At 52.3% G+C, this 24,438-nt stretch overlaps 2 protein-coding genes and 1 long non-coding RNA gene across 4 annotated transcripts; 2 read left to right on the top strand and 1 right to left on the bottom strand.

Annotated features, from left to right (window-relative positions):
* The first annotated feature begins 4,016 nt into the window (after nucleotides 1-4,016).
* LRRC43 (leucine rich repeat containing 43) lies at nucleotides 4,017-20,663 on the top strand. Of its 2 annotated transcripts, none has more exons than XM_077875465.1 (13): nucleotides 4,017-4,133; nucleotides 5,619-5,879; nucleotides 6,924-7,034; nucleotides 8,294-8,433; nucleotides 10,495-10,733; nucleotides 11,388-11,575; nucleotides 12,827-13,062; nucleotides 14,700-14,841; nucleotides 14,995-15,147; nucleotides 15,234-15,419; nucleotides 15,757-15,787; nucleotides 15,911-15,955; nucleotides 20,503-20,663. In XM_077875465.1, exons 4-13 carry the CDS (start codon nucleotides 8,327-8,329, stop codon nucleotides 20,628-20,630), a joined length of 1,455 nt encoding a protein of 484 aa, XP_077731591.1. In that variant the 5' UTR covers nucleotides 4,017-4,133; nucleotides 5,619-5,879; nucleotides 6,924-7,034; nucleotides 8,294-8,326; the 3' UTR covers nucleotides 20,631-20,663. The 2 variants fall into 2 exon arrangements, with proteins under 2 accessions (XP_077731591.1, XP_077731592.1); XM_077875466.1 differs by lacking the exons at nucleotides 4,017-4,133; nucleotides 20,503-20,663 and adding exons at nucleotides 4,190-4,319; nucleotides 17,503-18,127.
* Nucleotides 18,157-20,710, bottom strand: LOC144299797 (uncharacterized). The gene is made up of 2 exons (XR_013366474.1): nucleotides 20,561-20,710; nucleotides 18,157-19,626 (listed from the first exon to the last, which is right to left on the bottom strand). It is a non-coding gene; the product is annotated as an uncharacterized LOC144299797 (long non-coding RNA).
* A 165-nt stretch (nucleotides 20,711-20,875) lies between these two features.
* B3GNT4 (UDP-GlcNAc:betaGal beta-1,3-N-acetylglucosaminyltransferase 4) lies at nucleotides 20,876-24,426 on the top strand. Its single transcript, XM_077875469.1, has 2 exons — nucleotides 20,876-20,988; nucleotides 23,203-24,426. The coding sequence occupies exon 2, from the start codon at nucleotides 23,211-23,213 to the stop codon at nucleotides 24,282-24,284; it is 1,074 nt and encodes a 357-aa protein (XP_077731595.1). The 5' UTR covers nucleotides 20,876-20,988; nucleotides 23,203-23,210; the 3' UTR covers nucleotides 24,285-24,426.
* Nucleotides 24,427-24,438: the final 12 nt, after the last annotated feature.

Genomic DNA, 24,438 nt, shown 5'->3' with positions numbered 1-24,438 from the left:
GAGAGGCCCTTGGTTTGATAACATGAGGTCACTGGGAACTTTGCCAGAGAGTTTGAATAAGTAGTTGGTGAAGGGAGCTATATTGGGCAGTTTAGGAAGTGGGGTAAAAGTGCACATAGACCACTCTGCCAAGAAGCTTGAATAAGAGGAAAGAAACAGCAGCGGTTAGAAGGGCTTTAGGGGTGGAAGGGGGTTTCCAGCTGTTTGTTCTGTTGCGCATTAGGTTCTGAAGATCACCCAGGGCTGACCTCATTCCTGGGCTCTTGACTCCTATCCAGCTGTTGACTTGATATGGAGTAGATGGCAATGGCATCTTGAGCTTAACTCATTCTGTACAGGACTCTTGCTTTCCCCTCTCTAGGCTTCTTTTCTCTCATTATATCTCAGTCACCCAGCTGTTTCATCAAAATTCCAGGAGTCATCCTTGATTTGTCTCTTTAATTTGTTTATATCACTCATAGACTTTTTCCTGTTCTTTAAAAGGACATGTGGCTTTTTCTTTTTTTTTTTTTTTTTGTCTTAGTTTTTTTGTCTCCAGTTTTGGAGAATTTTTCTGATAATAGTAAAGGTGTTCTGACATAGAACAATCAAAAAGGACAATAGGTGAGTACCACAATGGGTGTTTTTGGGAGGATCACATCAATAAATTGGACTTCCTCAAAAAATGTTTGGTCTTCTAAAGACACTGTTTAGAGGATGAAAAGATAAGTGTAGACTGGGAGAAATATATTTGCAAATCACAAATCTGAGAAAATATGTAAAAAACACTCAAATGCCATTTTATTAGAATTAGGCAATAGTTTCTTTAAAATGACACCGAAAGGGGATCCCTGGGTGGCTCAGCGGTTTGGTGCCTGCCTTTGGCCCGGGGCGCGATCCTGGAGTCCCGGGATCGAGTCCCGGGATCGAGTCCCGCATCGGGCTCCCGGCATGGAGCCTGCTTCTCCCTCCTCCTGTGTCTCTGCCTCTCTCTCTCTCTCTCTCTCTCTCTCTCTCTGTCTATCATAAATAAATAAATAAATAAATAAATAAATAAATCTTTAAAAAAAATAAAATGACACCGAAAGCACAAGCAACATAAGAAAAAATTAGATAAATTATACTTCATTGAAATTAAAAACTTTTGTGGGTAAAGGGATACTATCAAGAAATTGGAAAGACAACCACAAGAGAAAATACTTTAAAATTATATGTAAAACAGGGGCTAATATCCAGAATATATATATATATATAAACTTTTACAACTCAACAATTAAAAGACCAAAAAATTTTTTAAATGACCAAAGTAAAAAAAAAAAAAAAAAAAAGGCCAAAGTATTCGAATTGACCTTTCTCCAAAAATATACAAATGGCCAAAAAGCACATGAAAAGATGTTCAATATCATTATGAGTCAGGCATTGGGGAAACGCAAATAAAAATCACAATGAGACACATCACACCAACTAAAGATGGCTATGATTTTAAAAACAGTAAAATAATAGGTGTTAGTGAAGATATAAAAAGTTGGAATCTTCATATGTTACTGATGGGAATTTTCACCCTTCTCACTGATATGAGGTGGTATCTCATTGTGGTTTTGATTTGTATTTCCCTGATGGCAAGTGATGCAGAGCATTTTCCCGTTTTCCCATGTGCTTGTTGGTCATGTGTATGTCTTCTTTGGTGAAATTTCTGTTCATGTCTTTTGCCCATTTCATGATTGGATTGTTTGTTTCTTTGCTATTGAGTTTAATAAGTTCCTTATAGATCTTGGATACTAGCCCTTTCTTTATCTGATAGGTCATTTGCAAATATCTTCTCCCATTCTGTACGTTGTCTTTTAGTTTTGTTGACTGTTTCTTTTGCTGTGCAGAAGCTTTTTATCTTGATTAAGTCCCAATAGTTCATGTTTGCTTTTGTTTCCTTTGCCTTCATAGCTGTATCTTGCAAGCAGTTGCTGTGGCCAAGTTCAAAAAGGGTGTTGCCTGTGTTCTCCTCTAGGATTTTGATGGATTCTTGTCTCACATTTAGATCTTTCATCCATTTTGAGTTTATCTTTGTATATAGTGTAAGAGAGTGGTCTAGTTTCATTCTTCTGCACGTGACTGTCCAATTTTCCCAGCACAAATGTTGGAGAGGATGTGGAGATAGGGGAACCTTCTTGCACTGTTGGTGGGAATGTGAACTGGTACAGCCACTCTGGAAAACTGTGTGGGAGTTCCTCAAAGAGTTAAAAAATAGAGCTACCCTATGACCCAGGAATTGCACTACTGGGGATATACCCCAAAGATACAGATGCAGTGAAAAACCAAGACACCTGCACCCCAATGTTTCTAGCAGCAATGTCCACAATAGCCAAACTGTGGAAGGAGCCTCAGTGTCCATCGAAAGATGAAGGGATAAAGAAGATGTGGTCTATATATACACTGAATATTACTCAGCCATTAGAAATGACAAATACCATTTGCTTCAACGTGGATAGAACTAGAGGGTATTATGCTGAGTGAAGTAAGTCAATCAGAGAAAGACAAACATTATATGGTCTCATTCATTCTGGGAATATAAAAAATAGCAAAAGGGATTAAAGGGGAAAGGAGAAAATGAGTGGGAAAAATCAGAGAGGGTGACAGGACATAAGAGACTCCTAACTCTGGGAAATGCACAAGGGGTAAGGGAAGGGGAGGCAGGAAGGGGGTTAGGGTGACTGGGTGACGGGCACTGAGGGGGCACTTGATGGGATGAGCACTGGGTGTTATACTATATGTTGGCAAATCAAACTCCAATAAAAAATATACAAAACAGGGCAGCCCTGGTGACTCAGCGGTTTAAGCGCCGCCTTCAGTCCAGGGCGTGATCCTGCAGATCTGGGATCAAGTCCCACATCAGGCTCCCTGCATGGAGCCTGCTTCTCCCTCTGCCTGTGTCTCTGCCTCTCTCTCTCTGTGTCTCTCATGAATAAATAAACAAAATCTTTAAATATATATATATATATATACACAAAACAAAATATTACTGATGGGAATGTAACGTGGTGCAGATTCTGTGTAAAACAATTCGCAGCTCCTCACAGTGTTAAACATAAAGTGACCATATGACTCAGAATTTTCATTCCTAGATAACTATCCAAGAGAAAGAAAAACATATGTTGACACAAAAGTAGGTACAGGAATGTTTAAGGCAGCATTATTCATAAGAGCCAAAAAGTGAAAAGAGCCCAAATGTCCTTCATCAGGTGAATGGATGAACAAAATGTGGTCTCTCCGTGCAATGCAATATTAGCCAGCCACAGAAAGGAATGAAGGGTACCGACATGTGTTATATCATAGATGAAACTTGAAAACATTATGCCAAGTGAAAAAAAGCCAGACAGAAAAAGACAAATATTTTGTGATTCCATTTAATGTGAAATATCTAGAAGAAGCAAATCCATAGAGACAGAAAGCATATTAGCGGTTGCTAGGGGATAGGCCAAGGGGGGAATGAGGATTGACTGCCTTGTGGGTATGGGGTTTCCTTTTGGGGGTGAGGACAAAGCTAAAAATCAGATAACGCTGATGGTTGCACTATGAATATAGTTGCATTGTGAATATACTAAAAATCACAAAATTGCACATTTCAAACAGGTGAATTTTGGGGTTTGTAAATTGTATCTCAATAAAGATGTTGCATTTCCAAATTACAGAATCCAGAATCATCTTACCTATTTATTTCTCAAACCTGTGCCGAGGAGCCCTTCCTTTTTGGCCAGCAGTAGGCTAGATGCTAGGTGCTCTGAGAATGGAGAGATGAATGAGATTGCCTCCAGTCTAAAATGAGATCTTGGTGCTAAAATGGTTAATATATGCAAACGGGGATTACAACCTGTGTGTGACTCAGGGGTTAAAGAGACCCACTGGAATCCACCGGTTAGAACCTTGAGATTGCTTGACCTTGGGCTCATCTTTCCTTTCTAGATCTGTCAAATGGGGATGACAATTAGCGTTTTTCTCCTATGGGACGCGCTGGGCATCTGCTAGGAGCTGCGGCAGTTAGAGCCGGGGTTGTGGCGGGAAGCGCACGATTATCCCGTTTTACAGCTGCGGGCACAGGCTGGGCCCGAGGAGAAAACCCAGGGCGTCCCCGCCTGAACCAGTCTCGGGACTCCGGCTCGGAGGTGGGTTTCGGGGACGCCCACGTGTCAGCCCTGGCGCGTGCGCGCGTGTGCCCGGCGGTTGGCAGCGGCTATAGGCGCCGCGGCCGCGCAGCGATGGAGAAGCCGGGCAGGACCTTGAGCGCAGCGGTCCGGGAGCACCTGAGGCAGCTGTGTCTGCGCGAGTTCCCGTGCGGCACCGGCAGCTGGGTGCGCTCTGGGTGCGCTCTGGGGGCCGGCGGGGGCGGCGAGGACGGACTCGGGGCTGGGCGGGGGCGGGGCTGGCCGGGGGCGGGGCTGGGCGGGGCCGGGCGGGGGCGGCGCGGGGGCCGCAGGACGCGGCTGAGCTGGAGAAGCCTGAGGGGAGGTTTGGGTCTGGGCGTTTCGGAGGCCGCCTGACCTGGGGTGCGGCCGGACCCTGCGAGGACTCTGCGAGGACTGTGGGCCTGACCCCCATCCCGAGCACATCAGGCCCACCTGGGGTAGGGCTTCTCAGCCTGTTAAAGACACCAGGCACCTTTGGGGGTGAAAGCTTTTGCCTGGGCAAAGAGCCTGTCCACCTTCAGGTGCCGCAGGGCTCCTAGCGAGAGCCCCCAGGCCGAGTGCAGGGCGTGGTGCTGGTGCCTGCAGGGGCTAGTGGGCCTGGGAGAAGCGGCTTCCTCCCTCCCTTCCTGTCTCCTTGTTTCTGAGGCCAGAAACACTTCCCTTCGAAGGCTTCCTCCTGGGGAGCCAGTGTGGCTCAGGAGGGCTAGAGCAGGTGTGTGTCCACGCCCCACTCCCAACAGCTGGGTGCTCCTTCTGGGGCTGAGGAGCATGACACCGAGAACCTGCCTCCCTCAGATGTGCACACGAGTATCCTGAGGGTCTAGAATGTTGCCCTCCCACTTGCTGGAGAGCTGGCGCCCCACACACTGTAGGCGCTAAGGGGAGGTCAGTGTTCCCATTTTCATAGAGAAGAAAACCAGGACACCAATCAAGGAACCAGTTCATGTGTTTCATCAACAAACATTGTTGCACAACCTACTATGTGTACCTGGCATCCACTGGGAGCTCTTGGGGTTTCACGGATATCTCTCAAGTGTCTCCTGGAGAAAAGGCTGGGAGAAAGTCCACTCTGGGACTCATCATCCCCTGTGACATCTAAATTCTGAATTCAACCTTTTCAGCCTTGCCACTTTTTCCTCAAAAGCCTTTCCTTGGTTAATACACCTCCCAGATTGCCTTTTGCTTGCCTCGTAGCTTCCAGTGCATCAATCTTAAATATTTGGATGCTCTCACCTGGTGTTTCCAGGGTCCCAGCTTGAGTAAACCCCTAAAGGCAGAAATGTAGTTCTCAGTCTGTAGTTCTATCCATGGCTAATAATCAGTCAAAACTGATTACTCACTGTCTAGATCTCTAAACTCTTTATCCCTGATTGTCCTATCTTACAATCTGCTCTATCTGGGAAGTCTTGAATCCTTGAGAGGGCTGAGTCACGAGTAGCACATTCTCCACCTCCACCACTGCAGAATAAGTCACGCTTTCTTCCTCGAACTCCCCGAGCATGGAGGGAGCTGATCCCCAGAGAGGAGGAGGTCGTGAGCCCTGGGGAGGAGTCGGTGGAGGCCCTGTTGGACCTGGTCCGTAGCCCCCACTCACCCTGGGCTCTGCTGGAGGGCTCCAGTGCAGAGGACCGTTTTCTGAAAGAACTGGCCATCCAGAATCCCCTGGTGCTCAAAGACACCTTCTTCTACTCCTACTTCAGATCCTTACGGGTGGTGGACAAGCAGGTAAGAGCCGGGGGTTGAGGTTAAGGAGGCCATTCCCCTATAAAACTGTACAGTCCTTAGTGGTGGGGCCTCGGTGTTAAATGGGAGGAAGGATGGGACGGTAGCTCTGTCCCCCTAATTTCACCAGCCGCTCCACCAAGCAGGGCCAGCTGCTCATTTGTTGGGTGTCTTCTTTCTTCGTCCCTGGGGGAATCCAGGTGTGTCTTGTATAGCTGGCTTCTGGTGCACCCTGCAATTGGCCCTCCTGGGTCCTAGGAGAGACCTCTAAAGTATCCATATTGGTTTTAATTTACACTGTGGGGGCCCAGGTTTAGGGAGGGTTAGGCCTAGTACCGTATTAGTTTCTGTTACGAAAAAGCCTTCTTCGCTTCTACCAGTAACAGAGTCCCATGCTGCAAACTCAGCCTTCCTGCTTTTGCTTCTCCTTTCCCGGAGAAACTGAATTCCCACAGTACCAGGCGTGAGGAGCAGGAGCCACTCCTACCAATTTGCCTGGGACTTTCCCACTGTCAACTATGAAAGTTTTGTGTCCTCAGAACCCCTCAATCCTGGGCAAAGTGGCATAGTCACCGGGTAGGGCCCTAATGACTTTGAGGCCACAGAGAACTGAAGATCTGCAGGAAGACCTCTGAACTTTAGGTCTGACCCTGCTGTGTGTCAACTAGCAATAGCTTACAGCCTCGGGATTCACTGTGGCCCAGGGGTAGACAGCAAAGAATATGGGATTCCTGTCCTGGTCTTTGGAGCTCACAGTCCAACAGGGGACACAGGACACTGGGCTGGAAGTTGTACAACCTCTCCAGGGGGTGGGGTGGGGGCTCAGAGGTAAGAGACCACCCCGTGGTCAAGGCTCTGGGATCCTGGTGGGATGTGCAGGAGAGTCTGTGAGGAGGGTGGTTAGGGAGAGAAAGGGGGTTGGTGTGCGCCAAGTAAACCCCTCGGGAGGGTCAGTGGCCAGCTGTTGCTGCCCTCCTGTAGACCCTATTTCTGCTCCACAGCTGCCTCGCCCATGAGAGCTCTTAACTTCTTGACCTTTCCTTCTAGGTGAACCTGGTGGATAAAGGTCTCCTGAAATTTCTAAAACTCGAAGAGTTGGTACTGAGTGCCAATCAAATCAAGGAGGTTGATGCCATCAACCTGCCCCCAACTCTCAAGGTAAAGAGTCCCAGGCTCCATTTAGTGTCTGCGGGCTGCTGCAGCCCAGAGACCCTGCCAATGGAAGGTTTGGCCAGTGTGGCTGGGTGCCAAGGGCCAGCCCCAGGCTTTGGAGAGGGAGGCCAGATTCCTCAAAAAGTACAATTTCCACGTGACCCAGCAATTCCATCTCTCAGTATATGCCCCAAAGAATTGAAGGCAAGGACTGGGATTCTTGCAGGCCAGTGGTGGTCAGCATTACCCACCACAGCCAAAAGGTGGGGCCAACTGAAAGGTCCATCAGCAGATGGGTGGGTAAGCAAAATGTGGTCTCTCCACACAGTGAGATGTTCCTCAGTCATAAAAGGGAATGATTCATGCTAAAGCATGGATAAAACTTGAAAACATTATGTTGAATGAGAGAGGTCAGACACAAAAGGTCACATATTAGATGATTCCACTTCCACAAAATATCTAGAAGAGGCAAATCCACAGGGTCACAGTAGAGCAGAGGTTACTGGGGTCAGAGTGAGGGCAATGGGGAGTCATTGCGGTACCCAGTGGGGGGACCATTGTGACGGTCCAGAACATCCATCTGGGGTGGTAAACATCTTCAGAAATAGGAGTGATGATGGCTGCACAACGATGGGACTCTACTTAATGCTTTTGAATGGTACACATAGAAATAGGGAAAATGATGAATCATATATATTTTGCCACAATGGGAAAAAAAATCACTTTAAATAAAGCTAGCCCAGGCTTTATGATGTGTTTTCAGCTGAACATATCAAAATGATCTCAATTTCAAATTAAGTGTGGAAATTAGTAGATACAGTGGCAGAAGGGACTCAGAAATATGGCTACATGCTGGGCCTAGGAAGAAACCAGGAGAGGCCTTGGAGCAGAAAGCCAAGAATGCTTCGTGAGGCTCCAGCTGATGCCTTACTGGCTCCAAAGGCCAGCGGGGACCCTTTGGCTTTCCCGAAGATGTGCCGCCGTGGGTTGAGCGGTGGCAAAATGCTATGCATGTACCCATCCTCTCCGCCATCACCTCCTATGCCAAATTTTCACATCTCCTTCACTAAGGAAAAGAAACTTTCCAACACCTCCTGCAGAAATATCCCCTCCACCCCGTATTTTAAAGGGAGTCCAGATGGGCACAGGGCGGCGTGGCATGAGTACTACACAGTTCCATCCTGTTGTTTCTTAGGGAGGGAGGGGAAGGACAGATGGACGGACAGACTCCAGCTCACAGGCACCATTCTTTCTGCTTCTCTCAGGTGCTGGAGCTCTATGGCAACAAGATCACCAGCATGGAGTGTCTGTGTGCCCACCCGCCCCCACGTCTCCAGCACTTGGGCTTGGGTCACAACAAGCTTCTGGGCCCCTTAGAAAGTCTGTATGTCACCGCGGATCACTGGTAACTGGAGAGCCCCGGATGGAGAGAGAGACACTTAAGTCTTAGGTTTGGGTGATTCCACCCTGGTGCCTTGAAGGACTCACCTTAGCTCCTCCCTTCCTTCCTTCCTTCCTTCCTTCCTTCCTTCCTTCCTTCCTTCCTTCCTTCCTTCCTTCTTTTCTTTTTTGCTTTGCTTTTTTCTATAATAATTGTTGGTTGGCTGCCAGCTCCAGACCTAGGATTTATTTCTCTGACCAAATAAGCAAAAATTCCCACTGAAGCCCAAGGAAAGATACAAGAGGTAGCAGGAGTGAGTCAGACCTTTCCCTCTGATGCTTTGAGAGCAGGATTTCTCAGCTTGGATATTGCCGACACTGGAGTGGGCAACTGGGGTGGGGCTGTCTCATGCTCCGTAGGAAGCAGAGCAGCACCTCTGGCCTTCATCCACTAGATGCCAGTTGCACCCCCACACCAGTTGTAACCACCAAACGTTTGTAGACTGTGCCCACTAGGTGGGGTGCAAAATCACCCCAAGCTGAAAGTCGCTGCTCTACAGACTACTCTTGGTTTGGCTTGTCCCCTTTGGGAGTGAGTGGAGGGAAACAAAACCTGGGGTCTGAGGAGTATGGGGGAATCAGAGGCCACCTGCGAAAGGCTGTCAGAGGAAGGCCTCCAGAATATGCCTGGAGGATTCCCAGGGTTTCAGCATCTTGGGCGGCGCTGCGTGGGCTTCACTATGGTTCCCTTCTCCGCAGCCTGGAGTGGGCAGAAGGCATCGGTCAGCATCCCTTCCTTGCTTTTCTAGGTTATCTGGAAAACGATCTCAGGTGGCCCAGCTGTATACACTCTTGGAGGGTCCCTATCTCTGATCATAATTTCCTTCTTTCTCCTCCTCCTTCCACCCTTGCCATAGCCTTGGCCATGCACAATTCCAGTTTCTTCCACTGACTTTAGCTGCCAGAGAACGTAGCCCAGGAGGCAAGCGTACATTTTGGACCTCCTGTGATGGCTGATTTCAGACTCATACCATGGACTGTGCACCATGTGTTCTGATTTTTTATTTGGAAAACAGACTTTCTCAAAACCTAGGTTACCTGCTTCGTGCCAAGTGTGAGTTTCATAAAAACACGTAAGGGAAACCTCTGTCTTTCACTGAGATTAAAACCAGGGTCCCCTTCTCACGGATGGATTTTCCTCGGGTCTTCCCAGTCTTCTTGAAGGCTGTCATTGGACAAGGTCTGTGTGCTGGTCCCCACGAAATGTCCTTTTGGGCATTTCCCCCTCAACTGGCTACACAGGCCAGAAAAGCAAGGCAGAAGGGAGCGGGACACGCCTGAGTCCCGTCTGCTGGAGGCCGTAGGGTATCCATGTGACCATGCCGTGCCCCTCACATTTTTCTTGCTGCTGTTCTCAGATCTGGAACCTGTTTGCTTTCTAGTTTGTGCAGTTGGGGAACACACCTGTGCCCCCCCTTCCTGGCCAGTTTTCACCAGACTGTCCTCACTGGCACGTTCCTCTTCACTCATGTTCCCCCAAGAAATGAATCACGTGGCTTCTTACGACCATGAGCCAGTCAGGCTTTGGAAGGTGTCCTCTAGCTTCATGTACCCTATTCTCAGGTCCTCATATTTACCTGCCTCTCTTACCTCCCTCCACTGCTCCTCCCCAAGTGGCTTCCCTCTGCCTTCCTTGCCTGTGTCTGTCTTTGTTGAGAACCTTCTGGAGGCACAGTGCTGTATCAGATCTATGGGAGGTACCAGGAGTTTAACTGAGAAGGAGAGATCTATGTAAATGGAAGTCAGGGGAGGCAGGATGTGACCAGGGCCATCTCTGTGTCGCAGTGATGATGGCAGTGTCATGGGGGGAGGGGGCAATAGGACTGAGAGGTGCTTCCCAACAAGGGGGCTAATTTGTGAGACAAGGGTGGGCTGGGGCTCCCCTCCCACCCTCAGCACAGGCCTGCTGTCTGTCCTGGACACGGGGTGCTGGGGGATGGTGAGCAGGGCAGGCCTGGCGCATGACAGCTGCCAGTCCCCACCCCTGTGCTCACCCTGCCTCTGGACTCTCCTGCTCCCCTTCTAGGCCCAACCTTGTCTCTCTGGACCTGAGCTTCAATGACCTGACGGACCTGCAGGGCATGATCACCAGCCTCAGCACCCTCCAACATCTGAGGCTGCTCGTGCTGCAGGGGAACCCACTGGGCCTGGTGCCCTACTACCGAGGTTTCACCATCGACAGCCTGTCCCGGCTTTGCGTGCTAGATGACATCACCGTGTCTCCCAGTGAGAAGTATCAGTTCAGGGGGCTCAGCCACCATGGGGGTGAGGAAGCCGATGTGCAAAGTGGGGAGGGGCTGGTATTTGATGCCCTGAGCCTCAGCTTGCCTGTCCACCATCATACAGGGTGGCCTGTCCCTGCAGCTCCCCAGTGGACCCACACCTTAGTCAAGTGTAGCTCACCTTCTTGATCAGAGTCCTCTCCCAGATTTTTGATCTCTGTACTTGGGATTGGGGGACAGAAGTGGTAAGGAGGGTGAGACCATCCTAGGCAAACAGGAAACATTCTTGAAACCAATTTCTTTACTTCTGCGGTGGCTTGAGATCACCCCCTTGTGGCCCATGCCACAAGCTGCATCAGATCCTTCTCAGGGTAAGGGTGATACAACACTGGTAACAAACAGCTCCCGGGACTGTGTGCCAGGCTGTGCTAAGGTAACAGGTATTCTTCATCTGTAACCATCCTGCAAAGCAACTACTGTCATTCCCATTATACAGATGAGGAAAACAAGAGGGGTGTCTTACCATCTTACCAAAAAGGGACGTGCTGCACATCACTGTGTTTGAACTTGGCAGAACTGGGATTTGAGCCCAAGTCTGCACACTGTGAGGCTGGGCCCGGGTGGAGGAGAGAATGCAGGGAGCCTGTTGGGCAGCCCTCCCCTGCCTACCCCTCACTTCCGCCCATCCCCCTTGCAGACCTTTTGGCATGTGAGGCGCAGCTCGTGGTGACCATTGGAAATGTCAAGGGGGTTCCCGACACCTCTATCTTGGACCCCGACCTGGGGCCCCAAGGCCCTTTTATCAGTTACAGCTACTATGTGACCTACGGTTTTGTGGAAGATGAAGAAGGAGAAGGAAGTAAATATGGTGGTGTGTTGGCTGAGGTGGGTTCCCCTCGGGCTGCTCCCGGGAGCTCGGGGGCACAGGGTCCCCTGTGCAGCAGAACCGCTTCTTGGAGCCCAGAAAACCCCCTTAATGGGAGCTTTTTGGTTCACACCCGACTCTGAGGGGGAAGCGGCTCTGGTCAGACCCTTTCTTGCAGCTCACTGCCTTCGCCTCCTTCCTTTGCCCTTGAAATCCCAGCAAATGGCCTCACCAGGGAGCAGCATGTACAAGCAGGCTTCTCCCCTACCTCTCCCCCTACCTCTGCCCTACCTCTCCCCTAACTCTCCCCTAACTCTCCCACTAACTCTCCCCCTAACTCTCCCCCTAACTCTCCCCCTAACTCTCCCACTAACTCTCCCACTAACTCTCCCCCTAACTCTCCCCCTAACTCTTCCCAACTCTCCCACTAACTCTCCCACTAACTAACTCTCCCCTTAACTAACTCTCCCCCTAACTCTCCCCCTAATTCTCCCCCTAATTCTCCCCTTAACTAACTCTCCCCTTAACTAACTCTCCCCCTAACTAACTCTCCCCCTAACTCTTCCCCTAACTCTCCCCCTAACTCTCCCACTAACTAACTCTCCCCCTAACTCTCCCCCTAACTCTCCCACTAACTAACTCTCCCCCTAACTCTCCCACTAACTAACTCTCCCCCTAACTCTCCCCCTAACTAACTCTCCCCTTAACTAACTCTCCCCCTAACTCTCCCCCTAACTAATTCTCCCCCTAACTCTCCCCCTAATTCTCCCCCTAACTCTCCCCTTAACTAACTCTCCCCCTAACTCTCCCCCTAACTAACTCTCCCCTTAACTAACTCTCCCCCTAACTCTCCCCCTAACTAATTCTCCCCCTAACTCTCCCCCTAATTCTCCCCCTAACTCTCCCCTTAACTAACTCTCCCCCTAACTCTCCCCCTAACCAACTCTCCCCCTGCTTCTCCCCCTGCTTCTCCCCTGCTCTTCCATCACTCCTCTCACCAAAAGCAAAGCCGAGGGTATCCTCCAGCCAGGAGAAATGGGGGACACCCTAGCTCCCGCAGAAATCGTTCCTCCCAACGCAGACCTCCCAGGAGGGGCAAGACGGGCATTTAGACAGCAACCACCACCAAACCGAAGCCTCCTTCCCAAGCCGCGCTGAGGGCCTGCGTTCTCGCTGCCGGCCCGGCCCGGGGGCACAGGGACCTGCGCCCACACTTGCGCGCTGCGGGGGACCGAGCGGCGGCCCCCGCGGGGTCCGTGTGTCTCCCGCAGACCGTCGAGCCCGCGCCCCGCGGCGAGCCGCTGGGCCGGGACGTCCGCCAAGAGCCCTCCGAGGGGCGTGAAGAGTCGGTGGAGTCGGGGCCGTCCACCCCGTCGGGGCAGCGGGAGGACTCGCTGGCCTCGGGCGCGTCGGCGCCCCCGCCCTGGGTGACGGACTCGGCGGAGGAGCTGGAGGCGCTGGCCAAGCTGCGGCCGCGGGCGGACCCCGGGCTCGGCCCCTCCGCGGGGTAAGGATGCGGCGCACGGCCCGGCCGCCGCGTGGGAACCTCCCCTGCCGTGTTCGCGGGTTGGAGCCTCCCGCGGCCTCCTCCCGGGCCTCTCCCTTACCCCAGGCCTCCAGCCCGCTGCCCGGCCTCGGCCTCCTGCGTGCCGCGCTTTGCCTTATTGGTTAAGGAATCTTTTTCGATGATGAAGAATTTTACGAGCACTTAGCGTCACTTCCCATTTAGTGTTTGAAGTTCTGTTAACTGATTTTGTAACTAATTGCTAAACACGGGACTTGGTGTGCTTTTTGTTTCGTTTACAAAATTCCTGCTCTCAGCTGGTTTTGTCGTTGGATTCTTCTGATGGGGCGTTGGGGGGGGGGTGGTGCAGAAAACGGGACTTGTGACTTCTAATTAACTGAGCCTCTGCCCCATGCAGACCCTGCTACCGATGCCCTCAAGGAATTGGGAAAGCGAGCTTCTCCCCTAGCTAAAAGAGTTATTTTTTAAAAAATTACTTCAAACCTCCACAGAAGGTAAATGATCAGGCTTGTGGAGACTGTGGGGGGAGCCGCAGTGGCTCCTTGTGTCGCGTTCCCTGGACTCGGCAGGCAGCTGCCCCCACTGTCAGAGGAGGGGAGGCAACCTCCAGCCCCCAGCCAGGCTCCTCAGCCGGCCACCGCTGATGATCTTGCGGTGGTCGTGGTGGTTGAATTTTTGAAAATATTCACAAAAACGTAAGAACTACAAATGATTCTGCTTTTTAAAAAATGTGTAAATTAGAAAATAAAAGCCTCTTCTCATGTATCCATCTAATTCATCCCATGGAATGAAGTACTCTTTTATTATTTATTAAATATTTTTATATATTTGAGAGACAGAGATCACGAGCGAGGGGGTAAGGGCAGAGGGAGAAGCAGACGCCTTGCTGAGCAGGGAGCCCAACGTGGGACTCGATCCCAGGACCCCAGCACCATGACCTGAGCGGTAGGCAGGCGCTTTACCGACTGAGCCAGCCAGGTGCCCCAGGATGAATTCTTCTTAATAGTTTTGTGCATATACTTCCCAGTCATGTGTACAAAGCTATATACTCATAATTTGTTTTTTAAAAAAATGAACTCATATTCTGGGTATCAGTTTGAAATTTGCTGATTCTCCATGTGGCTGTGGACACACCAACCTGTTCTTTTATGTTTTTATTTTTTATTTTTATTATTTTAAAAATACTTTATTTGTTTACTCATGAGAGAGAGAGAGAGAGAGAGGCAGACACACAGGCAGAGGGAGAAGCAGGCTCCATGCAGGGAGCCCAACGTGGGACTGGATCCCAGATCTGCAGGATCACGCCCTGGACTGAAGGCGGCGCTAAACTGCTGGGCTACCCAGGCTGCCCCAGTAAAAAAACATAATTTAAAAAAGAAACAATATAACAGAACCTCTGAAGACTCCCCAGGCCCCTCCCTCTTTCCCAAGGGTCATCATCAACTCAGGTGACACCATTAGTCACCGTGCCTCTCTAGACCTTTATATAAATGGCATCGGGCCGTAATCCTGGGTCTGGCCTCATGGCACGCTGTGAACATCTTCTCAAAAGCCTTGTCCTCGTCCCTGGCCACAGCCTCCTGGGTGATGGTGCCCTGTCTGCCTCTGCCCTCCCCAAGGACAGTCCTCTTCAGCACCACCCGCAAGCCCTGGACAGATGTCATTCCCTGCAACTATGAGATGCAGCACAGCCTCAGAGATCTGGTGCCCCTCAAGGCCTTCCTGCTGGCGGGAACCACCGTGACCATTGTGGAGGAGAAGGTGGGTGGCGCGGATCCCCACACTCCACACGTGGGCCCCTTCCCCAGCCTCCGCTCTTCTGTCCGGGTGCCGCGTGGCTCTGCTCCCGTGTTGGCAGCCCTAGCTAGCCCTGGCCTGGCCTGTATTCACCGCGGCCACCTCGCTGTCCCCTAGATCCTCTCCTGGCCTCTGGTGCCGCCTCCTGTCGACATTGTGTCGCCTGCCAAGAAAGGAAAAGGGGAGAAGGACAAGAAAGGGAAGAAGGACAAAGACAAGGAAAAAGACGGGAACGACAAGGCAGGGAAAGGGCAGAAAGGGACAGCAAAGGTACCGGCTGGGCGGCGGTGGCTGTGGGTGCTCTGGGCCTGGTCCGTGGGGGGCCCCGTCTGCTCTCCGGCCTCTCCCCTCCGCAGGAACAGAAGGCGTCCAAGAAGAAGGAGCTTCCAAAGGAGCTCCGCCAGGACCCCCCCATCCTGCGCGTGCTGGGCAGCGGCCTGCTGGCCTTGGAGCCCCTGCTGGCGGGGGAGTCGCTTGTGTCCTCCGTGTGCAACTTTGGGGTGATCCGCACCCTGGAAATCGACAGGCTGATGTTTCTTAGGGTACAGCGGGGCCTCTGTCCCTCCTGTCTCCACCGAAGCAGTGCTGGGCAAGGAGGGGCTCCAGGGGGCTCTGAGCCTCCCAGACTCCTCCGGCAGGCCCCGGGAGGCACGGGCAGCACTGCCCAGCTCCCAGCTTTCTGGGTCGCCGGCTCCTTGGGCAGCCTTCTCGGGCGTGAGGAGCCAGGCAAGGGGGCAGGTCAGGCCCGTTCCTCTCTGGAAGGCCGGCCTTGCCTCCCTGGGTGGGGAGCCCCACAGGACTGCACAGGCATCTGCACCGCCCCTTCCCAAGCACGCCCTGACTCCAGGGAGCCTCTCATGTTGTGGTTCTTTCTCTCAGGATTTGAAGAAGAACAAGAAAGCTAAAAATGGTAAGAAGTGATGATGGTGACCGAGAGCAGGGAATGTTCAGTGGGAGCCTTAGTCTGTTCAGGCTGCCGTAACAATGCCAGAGCCTGGCAGGCTGGTAAACAACAGACATTTATTTCTTGCAGTTCTGGAGGCTGGGAAGTCCAAGACCAAGGTGCCAGCATCGTTAGGTGAGGGTCCTGGTTGGTAACCAGCCCCCTTTGCTACATCCTATGGTGGAGGGGGGTAAGGGGTCTCTCCAGAGCTGCTTTTTATAAGGATACTAGGCCCATTCATGAGGCTCTGCCCTCATGACCTCATGACCTCCCAAGCCCCCATCTCCTAATACCGTCACTTCTGGGGGATTAGGATTTCAGACCATAGCAGGACCTTGGGAAGGATTAGCCTGGTTGGGGACCAAAGAGATGGGAGGATGGAGAATCATACCTTCTGGGCAGTGGGAAGGCCATGCCCACCCTAAGGACCAAACCCTACATCTTTCCTGCATCCCTGAGACAAGCACAGCGTGCTATAGGTTTTGCTAAGGACAGGTGAGGTGGTCTGGGGTGGGAGCCAGGTGATGTGGGATAGGGGGCTGAGTTGGGACCAGGCCAGGGTCCTTCCGGCTCGGCAGTTGCCTGGCTTGTTTCAGGTCCTTGGCCCTATTTGCCCCACAAGGAGTGTGGGCTTGTTCTATGAACAAGGGGTGGTCAATGAAGCCTCTGAAATAGGTAACCTTTAGATCTGAGTTTAGAAAGAACTGGCAGGCTTGCAAGGAGCAATAGGAGATGGGGAGAGCAGCTGGGAGGCTGCTGCAAAGTATACAGTAAAGTCAGGGCAGCACTATTCCTGACAGCCAGAAAGTAGATTCAGCCCAATGCCCCTCAGTGGACGAATGCCCAAACAGGACGTGGTATTTCCATACAATGGAGATCCCTCAGCAGAGAAGAGGAACAAGGCACTGCATGGGTAGAGCTCAGAGGGATGGCAGGGAAGGCAGCCAGTCGCAAAAGGCCATATAGTGTATGATTCCATTTATGTGAAATGTCTCGGAATGAGTGAATCCATAGGGACACAAAGTAGATCAGTGGGGGCTGAGAGCTGGGGGAGGGAGGTGACTGCTAATGGGTACGGGGTTTCCAGGTGGGGGACAAAACGTTCTGGAGTTAGATAATGATAATGGTTGAACATTATAAATATACTAAAACCCACAGAAGTGTACACTTAAAAGTAGTTAAAATGTTGACTATTATGAGAATTTTATCTTGATGAAAAGAAATTCACCTTAAAAAAAAATGTAAAAGGCAAGAAATGCTGAGGGCCTGACCTGGAATGGACAGCAGAGACAGTGCGGGGGAGACAGGTCTGAGAGTTACTGGGGGGCCAAGAGGGTAGCGGGCAGGAGAGGCTTCTGCTCAGGGCCTGCAGAGCTGCCCCTGGGGTGAGTTTGATTTTGTACCTGTGAAGGTGAAGTGTGTGGAGCATCCAAGAAGCCTTGCCCTCACCTGCCCCTTGTCACCCAGTGCCTTCTCCATCTCCTTTGCCACCACCCCAGACAACCACAATGGCCACCTTGCTGCACCTCCTTCCTCCCACCAGCCACTCCGTCCATTCCGCTGCAGTAGCCCGGGTGATCTTGTTGGCAGGTCCGGCCAAGTCACTCCTCTTTTGGAAATTCTTCCATGACTTCCTGCTGGCTGCATCACAAAATCCACATTTCCATGTTCTATAATTGCAGAGCTCTGCTTGGAATACTTAACCTACACTTGCCACTGTTTCCTCAGCTACTTCATCTGTCAAATTTTAGCTTCAATTGCCTTCTTTCAGGAAGCTGATCCTCTGGATGGGTTGCCTTCCTTGTTTCCTTCATAGCACCTGGTGTTTTCATCTATAGTACTCAGCACCAAGCAAACTATAGAGATGCGAATCTAGATAATTGTTTTATTTTTATCTCATCTACTACACTGAAACTATAAGGGTGGGGGGATGAACTTGCATTCTTTAAAGTTGTACAATCCCGTCCCCAGCATAGTAGACTCATAGTAGGCCATCAACATTGAATGAATGAATCAGCTTAATGGTATTTATTTATTTATAAAGATTTTATTTATTTATTCATGAGAGACACAGAGAGAGAGAGAGAGGCGCAGAGGCAGACGGAGAAGCAGGCTCCATGCAAGGAGCCCGACATGGGACTCGATCCCGGGACTCCAGGGTCACACCCTGGGCCGAAGGCGGCACTATACTGCTGAGCCACCCGGGCTGCCCAGCTTAATGGTATTTAAAACCATGAAAATACACGCGCTTATGTTGACAGAGAAAAGGAGTGAGCACAGCACGCTGGGGAACACTTCAGATTTTGAGCAGGAAGTGACAAGTCCTGTAAGGATGAAATTTAACCATATCCTAAAGCAAAATCCAAAGATATGGAAAGGAATGCAAAAATAGCACCCGAAGTGGGGCACCTGGGGGTGGCTCAGTCTTTAAGCATCAAACTCTTGATTTCAGCTCAGGTCAGAATCTCAGAGTTGTGTGATCGAGTCCCATGTTGGGCTCTGTGCTCAGCATGAAGTCTGCTTAAGGTTTTCTGTTTCCCTTTCCCTCTGCCCTTCCCCGCACTTGCATGCTCTCTCCCTCAAATTAATAAAATCTTAAAAAAAAATAGCACCCAAGGTAAAATTCACATCTGCCATCCAATAAAAAATTATCATATATGGAAAAAAAGCAAGAAAACTTAATATATAATGAGAATTTATCAATCATAATTGACTCAAAAATGACATACATGTTAGTAGACAAGGACATTAAAACTTATTATAATTATATTCCATATATCTAAGAGGCTAAATGAAAGATTGTGGTATGTAGCAATATGGACAGTAAACCAAACTTTTAGGGATGAAAACTACCATGTCATATTAAAAACACATTCACTGGGATTAATGGCATATTAGATAATTCAGAAGAAAAGATTAGTAAACTGGAAGCAGTAGAAACTATCCACAATTAAACGCAGAAAAATGACTGGGAAAAAATGAACAGAACATCAGTGAATTTTGAGACGAAGTCAGAGGAGCCAATGTCCATATAGTTGGCATCTCCAAAGGAGAGTGGGAAAGGCAAAAAGGATATTTGAAGAAGTAATTGCTGAAACATTTCCAAGTTAGGCGGAAATTATAAATACATAAATCCAAAAAGTTTGGTGAACTCAAAACACAAAAAGCATGGAGAAAACTAAACCAAGCTAGATAATAATAAAACTGCTTAGGGATGCCTGGGTGGTTCAGCGGTTGAGTGTCTACCTTTGGCTCAGGGTATGATCCTAGGGTCCGGGATCCCGAGTCCTGCATCGGACTCCTAGCGGGGAGCCTGCTTCTTTCTTTGCCTGTATTTCTGCCTCTCTTTCTCTGCATCTCTCATGAATAAATAAAATCTTTAAAAATAATAAAACTGCTCAAAATCAGTTATAAAGACAGGAACAAAGATAAAGATGACAGCAGTTTTATCATCGGCTGAAAATGCCAAATAAAAGACAGTAGAAGAATTCTTAAACATTTAAGGAAAAATAACTATCAACTTAAAATTCTTCTTTTAAATCTTTTTTTTTTAAGATTTTTTTTTTTGTTTGAGAGAGAGAGCACAAGGGGGTGGGGGTGGAGAGGTAGAAGGAGAGAGGAGAAGCAGGCTCCCTACTGAGCACCAGAGTTAAGATGGTCTTACATTTCTTTTTTACATTTTTGCAAATCTTTTTATTGTCTGGCTTAATTGACGGTTGCACTGAAATAGCCGGTTCTGCAGTTAATCTCTTGTGTTGCGGTTGTTGAAGTGGATAATGAAAATCCAATCTCATATGGTCATGTAACTGGAAAAGGGAATATTTTAAAAGACTTTCAAATAACTGGATATTTTTCTTTGGTATTATGTCAAATTTGACAACTAGTAGTTTTTTAAGAGCGGTTAGAGTTAAATATTTCATAGTTATGTTAAAATCCATTGGTCTACATTGCTTTTTTAAAAATTTTTTACACTGCATTTTGAAGGGCTATCTTACTCATGCACAATTTGTAACATCAGGCATTGGTTATTTGTAAAATACTGGCTCACTGAGTTATGCAGATCTTCCCGACTGTCGACACATATACATTACCCCAAAATCACATTGTTTATCAGCACCCAGGTCATTGGAAGAGTCTTTGAGTATTGGGAAACTCTTTATGGTGGCAGATACCACGTTCCAAAATTCTAGTTTCTACTTGCAAGCTCAAATGTTACAGATTCATCAAAATGCTTCCCGTTTTCCCTGCAATGCCAGACTTCATTCGCTTTTTAAGAAAATATCTGCCCAATATTCACCTCCGAATAACCGTGGTTTGTCAATATTCTTTGAAAACGTTGCTCAACCTGTTTCATATTTTCTTTGGAATTATTTGATTTTAGGAATGGGCTGGGGGGTGGGTTGTAATTAAAATTATTCCAAAGACCAAAAACAGAAAACACTGCTCTGAGACACCAGCAGCTGCTTCAACGCGCAACTGCAACAGCTGCGCCTGGTTAAGGGATCTGCTCGGCCGAGACGGGCCGGGCCGGGGCTGGCGTCCCGCGCCCCCAAGCGCGCTGCCCTCGGGTCGGAGCACAGCTCTGCGTGTCGGGGACGCTCGCGTAACGAGCCCGTCCAGGGCGGCGGCGAAGCAGCCCGCACACCTCTCGGGACTCACATACTCGTGTTTTTATTTCTCAGAAAAGAAAAAATCTGCGTTTGCAATTTACGAAAGCGACTACCAGCCGCAGCCGCTGACCGTGGAGGTGCAGATCCAGCTGAACCAGTGCCGCTCGGCCGAGGAGGCGCTCCGGGACTTCTCCCTGTAGGGCGCGCGATTAAAGGCTGTTCTGACGCCCGCAGCTCCGCGTCCGTGTTGCCGCCACGGCGGGGGGCGGGCCGGGGCCGGGGCCGGGGCCGGGGCCGGGGCCGGGGCCGCGGGGCCGGCAGGTACATGGCGGGTGCCGGAAGCCGGATGTGGGAGGGCGCCCGCGGCCCCGCCCCGCCCCGCCCCGCCCCGCCCCGCCCCGCCCCGCCCGCGGCCCCGCCCCGCCCCGCCCGCGGCCCCGCCCGCGGCCCCGCCCATCGACCCCCCCCCCCGGAGCCCGCGGTGCGAGGCTGACGCTCCGGGTCCCCGCTCGCCGGCCGGAGCTTCTCGCCAGTCCCTGGCGCGGTGTCCCGGCTCAGGTAGGTCCGCGGGGGGACGGCAGAGCGGGACCGGGGGCAGCCGTGTCTCACGGTGCCGGAGGGCCCGGGGCTGCCAGTGCCTCCGCACGCCGCGCCGCGGCGAGGACGCTGGGTCTGGCGGCGGGGTCGGCTCCCCGGGGGGCGGTCGGGGGCCAGGCGGCCTCCTGCCGCGCCCCGGCTTCCGTTCGCCCACCGGGGCCCGGAAGGCTGGAACCGGCCTTGCGGACCGGGAGGGGTGTCCGCCGCGGGGCCCCTGCTCCGGCGACCCCGCCCGCTTTCGGCCCGCACAGCAGCAGTGTCGGGTTGAAAGAAGGAACTGGCCTCTTCCCCCGTCGTAGCGTGTGGTGTCACCGGGCCCAAGGACCCGAGGCGGCTGTTCCCCAGAGACCACTGCAGACCCTTAGGACTCAGCACACTTGGGCGTGTGGTGCACTCAGTGAAGCCCACGCGGGTTGAGAGTCAGGGTCCTGGGGGCGCGCAGTAGCAAGGGAGACCTGCGCTGGGCAGGCGGGTGGGGGGGGGGCCGAGGAGCGGCCCGGGACGCGGAGCGTGCGCCAGCCTTTGGGGAGCCCGGCTCCGTAGTGGCCCCGGGGGCTGCGGCAAGGCGCGCGGGCGCGGGTTGGGCCGTGGGACCCGCCGGAACCAGAGCGCCGGCCCAGCGCGCCTCTCTGCAGACGCAACCGCCGCCCCCGGGGCTCCGCGCTGCGCGGCCGCCGCGCCCGTCGCAGCTGCGTCGTGGGTCTTCACTAAGGCAACAGTTTCCTGGCTGGTGCCGTTTCCCCTCTCGCCTTTCCCACAACCCGTCATCTAAGCTGCAGCAGCGAGGAACCTTTCAAGCAATGCACTCCTGTCACTGCCTCTGCTCAGTCCCCCAGTGGATCTCTGCGGGGGTTACAGTAAGCCCGAGCTGCCCCCGCCCTCCCCTCCGCTCCGCGGCCCAGGGCTCCGCTTCTCCGCCCTGCACTGGCCCCCTTGGAGGCCTTCACCCTCATACTCCGGCCACGCCGCGCTCCTGCCCCGACATCGCGCCTGCACCTGCTCCAGGAGCTCCGCTGGGCTCTGCCTGGCACACTCTGCTCCCGACCTTTGTGGTCTGGTCCCGACGTTCTGTTCTTGCTCCAACGTCCTTAATCAGGGAGGCCTTTGTAGACCACCTACCACGGGCCGAAACAACCTCCGGGTCACCGTATTCCCTTCCGCTTCAATTTCTCAGCACGGTCTGAAGTCCGTGCTGGTTCATTTGGTGTCTCCCACCTCTGGCCGGCCTGCCCGGCCTACCTCTGCGCCCCGAGCGGCAGGGCTGGGGCCAGTGTGGGCGGACTGCATGCCTGTGCTATGCTTGATCTTGGGCAGGTTCCTCGAACCCGCATTTCCCTCGAACCCGCATTTCAGGGCCTTCTCCGTGGACTCAGGAAACCAGAGCTGAGTGAGGGGGACGGACGGGGGGCAGTGGCTGCAGGGGAGGTGGCCCTGGTACATGAGTGAAGAGCTTTTGTGCTTTTTGTGCAAGTGGGTTGTTTTTGAAACCCCATTTTAAGCGACTCCCGCCAAGAAACCTGTGGGAAAGAAGAGACTTCTTCCAAGAAGCCGGGGGAAACTTCAGGCAGATGTGAAGGATGTGTTGCGTGGTTCCTTCCCTGGGGGCGCAAACTAAGGGCAGAGCCCAGGGCCCCCGTCCCTGAGACCCAGCCCGTCCCTGAGACCCATCCCCGGGCTGGCCGCCAGCAGATCACACTGCCGGGTTTTCAGGGGAAATGGTTTGACTTTAGACTCGAGGGCCCCAGAGGTCAGGGTTTGTGCCTAGAACGAATTTCCTTGGAAATGAACCGGCTCTGTGCCACGTTCACCCTGATACTCGAGTTTCCTGGGAAATGCCCAAAGCGCACATGCTGCTTCAGGTGTTCTGTGTTTTTAATTTTTTCAGTTTAAGTCATCTTGACACCCAGTGTGGAGCTCAAACTCCCCACCCTGAGATCAAGAGTCACATGCTCTCCTGACAGCCCCCCGAGGCTCCCCAGTTTTAAAGCAGCTGCAGGTCCTTTTGGGGGGAGAGTGGAGACCCCCGTGATGCCAGCAGAGAGGAATGCTGCCCCCCTCCCTCCCCCCACACACCCTGGAGAGGGACTCTGCCACGCAAAAGGCAGAGGTAGGCCGGCAGGACATGGGCTGCTGGGTGGCTGCAGGGCGGCGGCTCACAGCGCTCTCTCCCTGCAGGCCCTGCCATGGTCCGCAGGCTGGGCTGGCTGGTCCTGTACGGCCTGGCTGTGCTGCTGCTCAGCTGCCTGCTCTTCCTGAAGAAGGAGGCCAAGCCAGTGGGGGGCTCGAGGGCCCACCAGCCCTTCTGGGCTCCCCCAGGGCCCCGCCGCAGCCAGTGTCCCCCCAACCGCACAGTGGCTAACATCTCCTTGTCCTTGCCTAGCCGTCACCGCCTCTTCTTGACCTACCGCCACTGCCGCAACTTCTCCATCTTGCTGGAGCCTTCGGGCTGTGCTGAGGACACCTTCCTGCTCCTGGCCATCAAGTCACAGCCCGGCCACGTGGAGCGGAGGGCGGCTATCCGCAGCACGTGGGGCCGGGTGGGGGGCTGGGCCAGGGGCCGGCGGCTGAAACTGGTGTTCCTTCTGGGGGTGGCGGGACCAGCGCCCCCTGCCCAGCTGCTGGCCTACGAGAGTCGGGAGTTTGACGATATCCTCCAGTGGGACTTTGCTGAAGACTTCTTCAACCTGACGCTTAAGGAGCTGCACTTGCAGCGCTGGGTTGCAGTGGCCTGCTCCCAGACCCGCTTCATGCTAAAGGGAGATGACGACGTCTTTGTCCACGTCCCTAACGTGCTGGAGTTCCTGGATGGCTGGGACCCAGCCCAGGACCTCCTGGTGGGAGATGTTATCCGCCAGGCCCTGCCCAACAGGAACACCAAAGTTAAGTACTTCATCCCCCCATCCATGTACAGGGCCCGCCACTACCCACCCTATGCTGGGGGCGGGGGCTACGTCATGTCCAGGGCCACCGTGCAGCGGCTCCAAGCAGCGGTGGAAGAGGCCGAACTCTTCCCCATCGACGATGTCTTTGTGGGCATGTGCCTGAGGAAGCTGGGGGTGAGCCCCATGCACCATGCTGGCTTTAAGACATTTGGAATACGGCAGCCCCTGAATCCCCTAGACCCCTGCCTGTACCGAGGGCTCCTACTGGTGCACCGCCTCAGCCCCATGGAAATGTGGACCATGTGGGCCCTTGTAACAGATGAGGGGCTCAGGTGTGCGGCAGCCCCCTTGCCTCAACTCCGAGGGGTGGGTTGAGTAGACCCAGTGTTGATTTTCCTATCATGATGACAAATTGAGAACCTTGACACTTGACCCTGATGTGTCAGGGAATGCTGACTTCTTTTTTGTAACCCCCACTGGAACCTTGCTAACACTTATTAAAAACACTGAAACCTGGCTTAACTTGTAC

This window comes from Canis aureus, chromosome 27, assembly GCF_053574225.1.
Source record: "Canis aureus isolate CA01 chromosome 27, VMU_Caureus_v.1.0, whole genome shotgun sequence".
Taxonomy (NCBI): Eukaryota; Metazoa; Chordata; class Mammalia; order Carnivora; family Canidae; genus Canis; species Canis aureus.
Note: the sequence above shows the minus strand (reverse complement) of the source record. Positions and strands in the feature narration are given on the sequence as shown.